Source organism: Populus euphratica, unplaced genomic scaffold, assembly GCF_000495115.2.
Source record: "Populus euphratica unplaced genomic scaffold, PopEup_1.0 scaffold16.1, whole genome shotgun sequence".
Classification (NCBI taxonomy): Eukaryota; Viridiplantae; Streptophyta; class Magnoliopsida; order Malpighiales; family Salicaceae; genus Populus; species Populus euphratica.
Genome location: NW_011499882.1, coordinates 1,618,668 through 1,632,661, shown reverse-complemented (window position 1 = coordinate 1,632,661; position 13,994 = coordinate 1,618,668). Strand labels below are relative to the sequence as shown.

General features: G+C 34.5%; 2 protein-coding genes across 2 annotated transcripts; both read left to right on the top strand.

Moving 5' to 3' along the window:
* Positions 1 to 367: 367 nt before the first annotated feature.
* On the top strand, positions 368 to 1,717 carry LOC105129684 (Calcium-dependent lipid-binding (CaLB domain) family protein). The gene has a single exon (XM_011031860.1). It carries the CDS (start codon positions 689 to 691, stop codon positions 1,523 to 1,525), a length of 837 nt encoding a protein of 278 aa, XP_011030162.1. The 5' UTR covers positions 368 to 688; the 3' UTR covers positions 1,526 to 1,717.
* A 7,899-nt stretch (positions 1,718 to 9,616) lies between these two features.
* Positions 9,617 to 12,195, top strand: LOC105129683 (BAHD acyltransferase DCR-like). The gene is made up of 2 exons (XM_011031858.1): positions 9,617 to 10,359; positions 10,978 to 12,195. Exons 1-2 carry the CDS (start codon positions 9,907 to 9,909, stop codon positions 11,878 to 11,880), a joined length of 1,356 nt encoding a protein of 451 aa, XP_011030160.1. The 5' UTR covers positions 9,617 to 9,906; the 3' UTR covers positions 11,881 to 12,195.
* Positions 12,196 to 13,994: the final 1,799 nt, after the last annotated feature.

Here is a 13,994-nt window from a genome sequence, read left to right as displayed (position 1 = left end):
GCCTTGCCTTGTCCCGGATTTTGGTTAAAGAACATCCATCCAACTTTAAGCATCTCCAAACGCGGGAGGTGAAAAGGAAGCTCAGCTAAAAACCCATCTTCTAGCCTTCTCTTCTTAGTTGGTAGCTCCAGCGGGAACGGTAAGATGTACGATAGTGAAGATGCTTCTTAATTCTTTCCCATTACAAAAGCTATATATTTCTATATATGTAAGACAGACTGACAAGAAAATAACTTCAAAACTCCGTGGAGACAAACTAAAGTACTAATTTCTTCAAATGGCCTTTAATTTTACTTCGAAATACTATATTTAAAACATCATATTAATATCTTGACACTTCAAAATAGCATATATAGATGCTATTATCATGCCTTCTTCTATACACGGAAGAATCAAAAGGAAAGAGAAAAGTACCTGTCCCAGAAACCCTCATCTTTCGCCTAAAATAACATTCTTAGCCGTTACCGCCATTAAAGGAATCACCTTCACCTACCATACAAAATTACCACACTGGTGCTCAATGGATACGGGCAAACGCAAACAAATCAAAAGGGCATTCTAGACCATTAATTATCTCCATACCCCGACTGCAGGTCCAAAGTCCGAGTACTGAAACCTATATATAAATACATCCCCGCCACGCTGCTAGCCGCGTGCAAAAAATATTCCAGGCTCCAAAGACCAAATCATGCCTTCTCGATACGAGGTTGAAGTCACCATCTCTTCTGCCAAAGACCTTAAAAACGTTAACTGGCGCCATGGCTCTTTGAAGCCATACGCTGTCGTGTGGGTTGACTCCAACTACAAATGCTCCACTCGAGTTGACGACGAAGGCGACACCTCTCCTTTTTGGGACCAAACTCTGGTCATCCCCTTACCATCTGGTCGCATCGAAGACCACACCCTCCACATCGACATCGTCCACGCCGGCTCCGAGGAAGGCACCAAGCCCCTCATCGGCTCCGCAAAGCTCAAGCTCATTGACGTTCTCGACGACGTCGACATCGGAGAACGAGCAACCCGCGCTCTCCAGCTCAAGCGTCCTTCCGGCAGACCACAGGGGAAACTCGACGTTAAGGTCACCATTAGAGACCCTCGCTATCGTGCTCCTGATGCTTACCCTGAACCTCCTTACGGGGTTCCTCCTCCGTCATCTTCGAGAGATCACTACCCTTACGCGACACCCTATGGTGCCCCACCACCGCAGCCAAATCCGTACTATTCAACAGCAGCTCCGCCAACTGGGTATCAGTACAGCGCGCCCCCACCTCCGACATACGGGCAGCCGAGTTACGGTTATGGGGGTTACGGGTATGGAGAGCAGCAACCTGTGGTTGTGGAGGAGAAGAAGAAAAGTAAGTTTGGAGGGATGGGGACAGGATTGGCCGTGGGTGCGGTGGGCGGGGTCTTAGGTGGACTGGCATTGGCTGAGGGCATTGATGCTTTGGAAGACCATATTGCTGATGACGTGGCAGAGAAAGTCGAGGATGATCTTGCCTACGATGATGATGCCGGTGGCTGGTGATGAACGGCAAAGGATGATGATTTCTGATCTCTAAACTTTGCTAGAAGGGGTCCACGTGAGCATGACAGATGGACCCTTTATCAGTTGCTGTTTCTTTTACAATCTAGAAATGTCAGCAGGGGAACATATCATCTCACACGTCTGTCTTTTTTATATTCCAATAATTAAATCTAAAATTAAACAAGTCCTCTATCTTGAACGCCTAGTGTAATCGAATCTTTACTCTCTTTTTTATTATTATTATAATGAATAATTATAGCAGAAGCATTCAATTGGTGCGAGGATGTGAATATATATATATATATATATATAAAGGTTGCTTATAAGTTAATCTTGTTCTATGGCCACAGTAAAAAGGAGAGAATAATGCTTCTGGATATGCTTAAACAAACTAAACCCTAAGGATAAAAAAGATGGTGTTTGTTGGGTATATATAGTCACGAAGAGATTGAAAACAGAACACGTACAGCTTTGGATCGATCTATGTGAGAAGATATACATAATTTAACCTAATGACGAAGGATCGATGTGTTTTTTGCATCCTCTCGTTAACATCATGAAGGAAGAGCATATATTCATCGAAACACAACAAATTAAGTCGTTATATATATATATATATTCTATGTCATAAAATAATAGAATATAGTCATCCATTAGAATAACACGAGATGATATACCCGTGCATTGCCGCAGGTTTATAAAATAAATATACTTGATAGTGTTATAATTGTGAATCAGCGTTATATAATTAATAGAAACTAAAAATATGATGGAGCAAATATTTCATAACAAAAAAAAAAAAATTATGCTGATGATAAAAAATTTAGAGAATGAATAAAATGATTTGTATCAATTCACAATATTTTTTGAGGAAAAATATAGTGCTTTCACCACATGATTTAACTTTTTTGTTAATAAAAAAAATTACAAAGCTAAATTCTCTAACAATTTAATATTAAAAAAAACAAACAAAGATAATTTTGAAGTGGAAAAAACCCATGAGAAAAAACGTTGTAGCAATTGACAATGTTTTGTGAGGAAAACTATAGTGCTTTCCCCAATAAAATAAAATAAAAAAACATTTAATGAAATATTGTAACAATCCATAGTGTTTTGTGAGAAAAACTACAACGCTTTCTTCATGTAATTTAGCTTTATTATAATTATTAACTAATTCAATATTAAAAAAAAATTGATAAGGATAATTTTGAAAAAAATCATGAAAAAATTATATGGAAAAACACTGCAACAATTCACAATATTTTAAAGAAAAAAATAAAAAAAACATAATTCAATATTAAAAAAAAATTGATAAGGATAATTTTGAAAAAAATCATGAAAAAATTATATGGAAAAACACTGCAACAATTCACAATATTTTAAAGAAAAAAATAAAAAAAACATAAAAAAAGAAAAAAATTCATGTTAGAAACATTGTAGTAATTCACAATGTTTTGTGATAAAAGCTACAGTGCTTGCTCGCATGATTTAGCCTTATTTATAATAATTTGTAATTGTAATTATCAAACAGCTCAATATTAAAAAAATAAAATTGACAAAGATAATTTTAAAAAAATTATAAAAAAAAACATGTGGAGAGACATTGTAGCAATCCACAATATTTTGTAAGGAAAACTATTGTGCTTTCCCCACATGATTAAACTTTATTATAAATTTAAATGATAACCAACTAAATAATAAAAAAAATCAATAAAGAAAACTTAAAAAAATATTACAAAAAATAAAAACACAAAAAAAATCAGAAAAAAAACATGTGAGAAAAAACTGTATCAGTCCATAATATTTTGTTAGGAAAAACTTGTATTTACTTGTAATTGCAATTCTTAACCAACTTAATATTTAAAAAATAAAATTAATAATGATAATTTTAGAAAAAAATATAACAAAATAGAATAAACTATGTGCAAAAAAAACACTGCAGCAATCTATAATAATTTATGAGAAAAGTCATAGTGTTTTTGTCATATATTGTAATTGTAATTTTTAACCAGTTTAATATTAAAAAATAAAATAAAAAAGTTTTAAAGAAAATCATAAAAAAAATCATTCGGAGAAACATTATAACAATCAACAATATTTTAAAGAAAAAAATTACAAAACTAAAACATTAAAAAAATTAACAAATATAATTTTGTAAGAAAAAAATAAAATAAAAAAACTATGTGAAAAAACATTGCAAAAATCTATAGTATTTTAAAGAAAAAAAAAGCTATAAAATAAAATTTTTAATTAGCTTAATATTTTAAAAGTAAAATCAATAAAAAAAATTTTGAAAAAAAATAAATAAGAAAAAAGAGAAAACAAAGGAAAGTTGAAAAAAAGGAAAGTGGTTTTGGAAAGAAAAAAAAAACAAAAAAAAATCAGGACAAAACAAGAAATAAAAAAAGAAAAAAGACAGAAAGCATCGTAGATTACTATTGTATAATATGGTCCCAGCAGTTTCATTATAACTTTATTTTCAAGGGGAAATTAACGACATGCATATATACCATCGATTATTGTTATATATATATATATATATATGATCGATCAAAGCTGGGAGACGCATGCAGCCAAGAAGATTAATAAACGGCTACGTACCGAGCGTATATATCAAGGCCCTTATAGTATATATCAATATGATCAATCTTAAGATTTTGTCAATAAAATTCAATGCAATCCCTATAAACCTTGATTATTAATATTTTTATTCATTGTCAAGGCACTTGGGCGGCTACCTAATTAAGTTTACAGTAAGATGTGATCGTAAACTCACTACATGCAATTAGATATATAGCATATCTGATAGTTTACCGCTTAATTATTACTCCCATGAAAAAGAGGAAGAGAGCAGTTCAAGCAACCGAAAAGCTCATCAAAAGCTGCAATGGTTCTTCAGTCAAAATTAGACATTTGATTTGCATTGATCCATGCAATACTACTATTCGTCTGATAATATTATGCTGTTTTTTAATGCAGAGGGCATCGTTGTGTAGCCACCCTTTCACGCTCGGGAGAGAATCACAGCCCACCTACCAGATTTGACAATATCAGCATCTACTTCTCTCATTCTGGCCACTCAACAGTTCTATTGAGCTTCAAATGTATATCACATGCAAAAGCTCTCCTATGCTTCATTTTGATTCTCATAGCTTCACACTAAAGCATATATAGCAGTGACAATATCGCAAGCTATTATGTGTGTAGACATAAGAGCTATTAAACCCTCTGGATTCTGCACCTGAATTTGTTCATATTTTGCGGTTTTCAATCTTCAAACTATTACTATGTGGATATCAACACTTGATCACATTGAAATTTAGAGCGTTGTATTACTCTATTTAGCCAACTTCGTCAAAACAACCTCATACAGTGCTTATAAATCATGCTTTAATCGGTACATCAAATAAGAAAATTAATCCCTGCTTCACAACCATGATCACATAATTTAAGAAAATGCCTTGACATGGAATTTTTATTAATGATGACATAAGATTCCAGGAAAATATTATTTCAAAACCAGAACTCATTCCTTATGATGCAGCATGTGTTTCCACATCACTTCACATGCATGCACAACAGTTGATTGGATATCTATGTAAAAAACACCTCCAACCACCTTTTAGACTGGTTCGGTTGCATGTGATCATCTTCAAAAACGAGGGTGTCATCCTTCAATTTTAAATGCATGTTTTCACCCATTTGCTCCTTCCCCTGTATTAGGAGACAGTGGTGCAGAATTGAAAGATGTGCTCTTATAAGAGCTGTTGGGACGCCGAAATTCATAGCGTCTCTTACACGGAGCTGCGGTTATTGGAACCATCAGAATAATTGCTGCCTGCAGAATAGTTCATAAAAGAGCAACTACAAGCATTAGAGGACTGCTGAGATGGGGGGGAACTAGAAGAGTTGGATTTCTGAATCATACTAGCAGAAGGTTTCTTGTGTTTTTAACTGTTGAGAAGAATTTCATGAGCCAGTGATTGTCCGTGGAGATCAAAAAGGGAAACCTGTTTTCCTTGGACCGATAGTCCGCCACAGACTCATTATCAGTGGTTAATTCTTGTAGCTGAATATGAAGTTGCAACAGTCTATTTTCAGAAACATAACCAAAAGATCTTTCAAGGATCTGCCATAACTCATAAGAGTTCTTGAATTCCACAGCGTACGTAAAAGCCTCCACAGGGGTAGAAGCCAGAAGCCATGACAGCAGCTTTTGATCCTTCTAAAACCACTCGGCATATGCTGGATTTGGCTCCAACTAGCACAGACGTTGTCTTGTTAATTAGTAAGTTCTGGAGGGGAGGGGTTGAGAAATATGAAGCTAGTTGATCTGGCAGCATGAGAGGAAGCCATAGATGGCTCTAATACCATGTTTCAAGCAATAAAGAAAGAACGGTTTACATGCTTAATTAAAGGGATGATTCCATTACTGATGTATATATATAAAGAGAATTCACAACAGGATAATTGTTGTGCTTATCTTAAGCAAACAGAAGTTGAAAAAAATAGAATTATATCATATAATATTCAAAAATTGAAAACAGATGAGTTGCGGTCTTTACAGGAGTATCTCCAATTGTCTCCTAGCACCCTGCAAGACGGCTGCTTGGCCGCCTGACTTTTCCTATTAATCATCCGCTGCAAACACTCAATATTTATTGCACCTACCATAATGTTCTAAACACTCTACCTTGTGTAATTCTACTCCCATCAATAAAATTTTCATGACCAACTGACAATATACAACGCAGTTTGATCAATTTACAACAAGTTCATAAGGGAAAAAAAAACAAAGTATATGATCGGGTTGATTAATAGGGGAAAAAATTGCCGCAACCAAATATCATTACATGACAAATAGATTATAGGTGTTGAATGTTTGGTGTTGGCACGGTGGCGGCAAGTCCTTGTGGGCAATGTCTGGAGTGTAATGTAATCGAATACTTCCATCCTCCATGTTGAAAACGCCAATGTCACGAGGTCCAAAAGGTTCACAACGCCAAAGGAGAATGTAATCATCAGTGAAGTAAGTAGAGTTTGGTAGGCATCCAGGGAAGTCTAAAGCCGAAAACGACATGGAATAGTTGTCGCACAAGAATATTGCATCATCAACTTATAAGCTCCCTATCTCAACGATCTTTGTTGATGACTGTTGTTTAAAGAATCTGGTGCAGTAAGTTTAAAGACCTCAAACTTTGAGGTAACATCCTGAAACTCGTCGTCTTTCTTTTTCAAAATCCTCTTAATTAACAAATAGCTACTCTCCCTTCAATGACTCTACAAGATACGTATTCCTCGCCCACGCACGTGATCATCTCGAGTGTAACCATCTTTAGTTTCGGGTTCGATGCTGAAGTATCAAGGGACACGACTTGGCTCCTGTTACTCCCAGCGTATATCACACATTTGTAGTAAATAACATCTGAGAGGGGTAGACCTCTCCCTTGTACATGCATGCTTCCACGATTTATGACCGGACTTGAAATAGGACAACCAATAATAATCACCGAGGATTGCTACAACCAACTCGTGCTCATCCGCACATAAGGAAGTGGACACTTGATGTCAATCTCAATCCCTGAATGAAGATGAGTTCTACTGACAGGAGAGAGACGAATGAAACCTGCATTGAAGAGGTTGAAAAAAGTAGTTCCATAATTCTTTTCCATAAATATAAGCCAGCCGTGTGAAGATCCAACAGCATCTTTTTTTTTTTTAATATAGTGATCGATTTTTATTAAAAACATGGTTATTTATGCAGTAAGCATTAAAAAAAATAAGAAAACTTACATTGAGAAATGAAAAAGAAAAATAGACAAATCAGATAAAAATATTAGTAAATCTTATATATGTTGGTTTGTCCAAAATTAATATCATTTGCATTGATTAGAAAATTAAATCATGAATATACTAACTGATAATTATAAGACTTTAGTCATTAAGAGAACAATAAAGAATCAAGATATGTAGTATCCTCTTGAAAGACATTATTATTTCGATCTAGCCATATATTATAGATTGTGTAAAAGGATAAAAGCTTTTAAATTTTTTTTTAAAATTTTTGGTAACCAGTGCGCAGACCATTAATATAACTTGTCATCAAAACACCTAGGAAAACATCCACTAATTCCCCCACCAAGATAGAATTTCATCCAAATATCCCAGGCAAAATCACAATGAATAAAAAGATAGTCAGTGTTTTTAATACATATACCACAAAGGTTGCAAGTTGTTTGAGCCTCCAACATTGAGTGATGATAAAGCAATAAACTTTTTGTGCTGCGTTTATTTTGAATACCCTCCAGAATTAATTTTATTTCTTCATTCATGCCCTTTTATAGCTTAAATAGAAAAAATTACGCTTTAAGATATGGTTAAAGATATAAAATTTAAAGATATGAGACTAAAATATGAAATACAAAGAAAATATATAACTAACTTATATTAATGATAATTATTATTGTGATTCAAAAATTCATTCTTTTTATTTTCAGTCTCTTGGTTAAAGAGAGTAAGAGAAACTCGATTAAGAATGGTGACGAAAAGAAAATGGCTAGCTAACAATAATTTCAACAATGAAAAAAGATCAATCTTGATATTAAAAGATTTCATTCGATAATAGAAGTTTTATTAAAAAAATTTTGGTTTTTTACTTACCTATAATTGAGAAGTTTTATCAATCCAAGTTTTTTTTTTTTGACCTTTTTCGACTTATTTAATGTTATAAGTTATTTATTTTCTTATAATATTTTTTAGGTGTTTATTTATGTATAGATATATAGAAAAGACTTTCTATTGAAATAAAGCCACAATAGTTTCTATTCCCAAAGAAAAATAGAACAAGCAAATCACAAAGCCCGCGTGTTTATGTAGGTCTATTTACGAACTTAATTAATATATTAATCTAATCTAATCAGAGGTAAAATGTTGAATTAGAAATGAAACAGTTTTTGTTTGTGCGCGCTACGATATAGGAAACAAAGAGAAGAAACTTGAAAGATGGATTTGTTTTTTTTAAGAAAAAAAAAAAGGAAAGGAGAAGAAATTGGAAGATGAAACCTGAGAGAGGAGACGGAGAGGGTAATTGGTGGCGTGGTGTTACCGGTGAAGGAGTGGTGAGGCGATTCAACGAGATGAATGGATGTTAGAGCTTTGGCAGCGAAGCCTTGGAAAAGAGATTTTGGATGCAGTCAATTCTCCCGGGCTCCACACGTTGACGGACGGTACTGATGCCGTGATAAATGGTCACATGCATGCAGCTGTCATGTACATGACAGTGTGTTTATAGAAGTGGCAGCATCAAGCTGGAATGGAAGCCCTTCCTCGCAACTTTCTTTCTTTCTTAGGTGAATCATTTATTGCTTGGAATTAAAGTCATTGCCTTAAATAATTAATCTCCGTATGCGCAGGTTGGAGCTCGCTCGATGTGGGTTTTCTTCTACCTGCATCGATGGAACCTCTTCAATTATGTCATTGAAATTATTTAAGGCTTTAAATTGATTTGATTCTCACGTTCGTTCTTTGATGAAATTAGTCTTGTATCCTCCCTTTAAATCTTAGATCTTCAGGTTGTCTCAGCATGTAACGAGCTTTTATTTATTAATATGTACTCGTGAATTTAAATTCTATTATTATTATTATTTAAAATAAATTAAAAAATAATGTTTAAATGCCAGCGGCGGAGTAATCATTATTCATCCACTAACCCATTCCCGTCCCATAATTGGCCGGTCCTTGCAAAGAGTAAGGGTCGGATGTGTGAACTTATAAATTGTGCTGTGAGAATTTCTTGACTTGATCTCGATGGTCATCATCATAAAATTCAACGTAAAATCCCCCACCTAATTTGCCGAAACGGAAAGAAATGTGCATCTATTGGAACGACATGAACACTTTCATGGCATATCCATCTATATATGCTGCTTCTATATCCATAGCATCCATGCATGAATGGTGCAAACACTTGAAGCGCTGGGTCCAAGTTCTTACAGCGCCACATATAGACTGGTGTGTGTACAGGGCACTAGCTAGAGAACAAATTTTGAGGTGATTTATGTTGGCATTCATAATTAAATTTGCAGCAGGCAATTAATATGTGTAAGGAGAGAGAGCCTTTATCTTACCGATCTCATCAAGTTTTTCCCTAACTAACAGTCTGTCTAATCAAATCCCAAATATTAATGGGACACAACCGCTCCCATGAAATCCATTAATGACTCCCAACCACACCAGAATCATCTCTTCTATAAGTATCCCTTGACTCTCTCTTTAGCTTTCCATAACCACACAGATTATCTGTCTGTCTTACAGGTCCTGAAGTACAAGCTTCTTTCTCAGCTTCAATTAGGCACACTCCTGAATACCATCAACAATCAGCAATGGCCCCCGAGGCAGAATATAAGGAGCAGGAGATCATTAAGTTGAAAATAACAGGAAAATCCCATGTCAAGCCCAGAAAAAAACTAGGAAGAAGGGAATGTCAATTAGTGACCTTTGATCTGCCGTACATTGCGTTTCACTACAACCAGAAGTTGTTAGTTTATAAGGGAAATGGGTATGAGGACATGGTAGGGAAGCTGAAGGATGGGCTTGGAGCTGTCTTGGAGGATTTCTACCAACTGGCCGGGAAACTTGCAAGAGATGACGAAGGGGTGCTCAGTGTAGAATATGACGATGATATGGAGGGTGTTGAGGTGGTGGAGGCCAATGCTGAGTGGATCAGTGTGGAGGATCTAGCTGTTGAGCTGGGTACCTCCACGTTGAAGGAGCTCATACCTTACAATGGGATCTTGAACTCCGAGGGACTCCACAGACCATTGTTGTCGGTGCAGGTACGTAACATTTCTTTTTTCGTCAGAAGCATACCCCATTTAATTACAATTTTGTAAGACATTGATTTATGCATGCATGTAAGTAGATGCCTTCTATTAATTTTGGCTACTAATTAAGAATATTTTAATCTAATTTGGTAGATACCTGCAGAATGCAGGAGGCAAGCAAAACATGAACTTAAGCAAAAGGGTTGAGTTGGGCCTTTTGGTCGTGTTTTAAATTGCATTTAATTATTTTAGGTTATAATATTTTTTATTTAAAAATATATTAAAATATATTTTTAATTTTTAAAATTTAATTTTAATATCATTCAAAATTATAAAAAATAATTTAAAATGAAAAAATATTTTTTCAAAATTTTCAAATACATAATTTGACCTGAAAAAAAAAACTATTAAATTTGATTTAAGAAGAAGTAATTTTAAGATATGATTCCATAGTTAATGTTTCAACTACTTTGTGTACATTTATCTATTAATTTGTTTTCACATAACCCGATTAGAACCCTATCCCCTCTCTCTCTCTGTCTCGATATATATGTTTACATATATTCCTATGTAGTGTAAGCTAAATAAAACGACTTAATTTCTGAGGATGCTGCTAAATATTGCTTGCAGCTAACCAAGCTGGAAGATGGACTAGCAATGGGATTGGCCTTCAACCATGCCATCATTGATGGTTCCTCCACGTGGCACTTTATGAGTTCATGGGCCCAGATTTGCAGTGGGCTGCCTTCAGTCACTGTCTTGCCTTTCCTGGACCGCACCAAAGTGAGAAACACTAAAGTAAAGCTACACCCACCACCGCCAGACCAGGACACACAAAATGCATCGTCCAACGGCACTGCTGACGCTAAGCCTGTTGATCCGCCACTCCGTGAGCGAGTCTTCAAATTCTCTGAATCAGCAATTGACAAGATCAAGTCAAAAGTCAACTCAAACGCATCATCCGACGGATCAAAACCATTCTCTACTTTTCAATCACTTGCTGTCCATATGTGGCGCCATGTAACCCAAGCGCGTCAGCTTAAGCCTGAAGACCACACGGTCTTCACTGTCTTTGCTGACTGCCGCAAAAGGGTCGACCCGCCAATGCCGGAAAGTTACTTTGGTAACCTAATTCAGGCCATATACACGGTGACCACTGTCGGGTTGCTGTCGATGAACCCACCTGAGTTTGGAGCTTCCATGATACAAAAAGCCATTGAGATGCACGATGCTAAAGCCATTGAAGAGCGTAACAGGCAGTTTGAAAGGTCACCAAAGATATTTCAGTTCAAAGATGCGGGTGTTAACTGTGTCTCTGTTGGGAGCTCGCCAAGGTTTCCAGTTTACGAGGTGGATTTTGGGTGGGGAAGGCCAGAGACGGTGAGGAGTGGAATCAATAACAGGTTCGATGGAATGGTGTATCTGTATCGAGGGAAGAGTGGTGGAAGGAGTATTGATGCGGAGATAAGCTTGGAAGCTGGAGCTATGGAGAGGTTGGAGGAGGACAAGGAGTTTGTTGTTGAGGTTAATTGAATGGGATAATATCTGGACGCATGCATAAGAGGAGTTTTGCTAGTTCTTTGATAACATCCATTCATTCATTCATGCATAATAATAATTTACTCGTTACAGATTAGAATGTCCCAGTAATGTCGTTACTGTTGTCCAAGAAGTGATCAAAATCTCTGTTGCTTGAAGAGCACTACTGTCCCGTCCCGTGAGTTCTTTCTGGGAAATGTTGTCGGGCCGGGGTGGCCCATGTACTTGTAAAGAGAGCTTGGAGGTGGTGAGATGATGCGTGGTTTGCCAGTTAAGTGCTAGGAAGCTCGTGAGGGGAGTGCTGGTGTTTTTTTTTTATCTGGTATTTTCACATTCTTTTAAAAGGTGAAATTAATTTCCGGATTCGTGAGTGTTTCTTTTAATAAATATATTTTTTAAGGATTAAATTTATATTTGTATCCTTATAGAAATATAGCAAAGAAGATATAGCAGTGTTTAAATGCTATACCAACACTTCTTAATTATATATAAATGTTTCTACATGCGTGTATTAATTTATGTTTTTTGGGCATCATCGTAATGTGATATTGTCGTTGAAATTAAGATGCTTGACAACTAACGATGTTTTTCTACCACCCAATCTGCAAATCAAAGTTTATGAGTGAGTGAGTGAGTGTACACAACGAATTAAACGGGTAAAAACAGTGCAGATCACACTGTCATGTGCGCTGTATATTGGAGCCATGCATTTATGTTGTTACGCTTCGAACCGAAGACAGTTGGCTGCCTGATGGTAGAAGGAGGATCTTCTTCTTCCTTTTTTCGAAGATTTAAACCACAAAAATGTCTTTCCAGAACAAAAAACTAAACTCGGCGCTTATAGACAATTTCAGGTTTTCCCTTTTGAAAGTACAATTAATTTACTTTATTGCCTTTAAGATTAGCAAAAAAAGAACCTTGCCTTTGGCCTAAGATTAGCTCGTCTTTTTACTTCTTCTTTTTTTTTTCGTTATTATAGGGTAGGAGGTAGGTTGGTCAGACATTATAATAATTTTTAAAAAAAAAATTGCTGCCTGTTTGGCACAGTCTTCAAGAGAGGCATGTGTGATTGCCAAACATTATTATTATTACTATTATAATATACTCTAAAATGCGTAGAGAAAATATCATAGTTTTTTCACGTCTTTTAATAATATTTATATATAATAATTATAACATACTCTATTATATAAATATAAATACATATATATATATATATATTATGTTTTTATGGGATTTTTTTTGCTTTTTTCTTTTCATAAATTTTTTGTTTAATTTAGTTTGTTAATAAATTCCGAGTTTGACGGGTTAACCTAATTTAACGAGCTAACTCGGAATTTAATTTTTTTACTTTTTCTAATTAATTTTTTTCATTTAGTTTAGTTTGTTAAAGTTAAATTTCTTTCTATTAAATTATCAGATTTTAATAACACGTATCTCTAACTTGATAGGTTAACCCAGTTACTTATTGGTTAACCCGTTAATTTTTTTTTCTATTTACTTATCAAAATTTAATGACATAAATCTAAGATTTGATGAGTTAACATGATTTAAAAAATTAATCTAATTAATTCAGATTTTTTCATTAGTTTTTTTCTTCATATGGAAAGCATTGTAACCTCCCCACGTCTTTTAATTATACTTATATATCATAATAGTTATTATTATTATTATTATAATGATAATTATATTATTATAATTTTATTATAATATTTTTTTTCATTTTTTTGGGTTTTTTATGCCTTTATGGTTTTTTTTACCTTTTTCTTTGCTCTTTTCTTTTAATAAATTTTTTTGATTAATTTAGTTTGTTAATGAATCCCGAGTTTAACGAGTTAGCCTGATTTGACAAGTTAAACCAGAATTTTATTTTCTTTCTTTCTTTCTTTTTAATTAATTTTTTTCATTTAGTTTAGTTTGTTAAAGTTAAATTTCTTTCTATTTAATTATCAGACTTTTATGACGTCAATCTAAGGTTTGACGGGTTAACCTCCTTTGAAGGGTTAATCCAGTTAATTCAATTTTTTTTCTTTTTCTTCATTAGTTTTTTTCTTTCTATTGGTTTTTTTATTTTTTTAATTAATCTATTTAATTATCACATTTTCATG

Excerpts from the sequence above, each read along its gene's own strand:
- LOC105129684 (XM_011031860.1), top strand. The coding sequence starts at position 689 with ATGCCTTCTCGATACGAGGTTGAAGTCACCATCTCTTCTGCCAAAGAC.
- LOC105129683 (XM_011031858.1), top strand. The coding sequence starts at position 9,907 with ATGGCCCCCGAGGCAGAATATAAGGAGCAGGAGATCATTAAGTTGAAA. Across the intron at positions 10,360-10,977 it reads GACCATTGTTGTCGGTGCAG|CTAACCAAGCTGGAAGATGG; the intron begins GTACGTAACATT and ends TATTGCTTGCAG.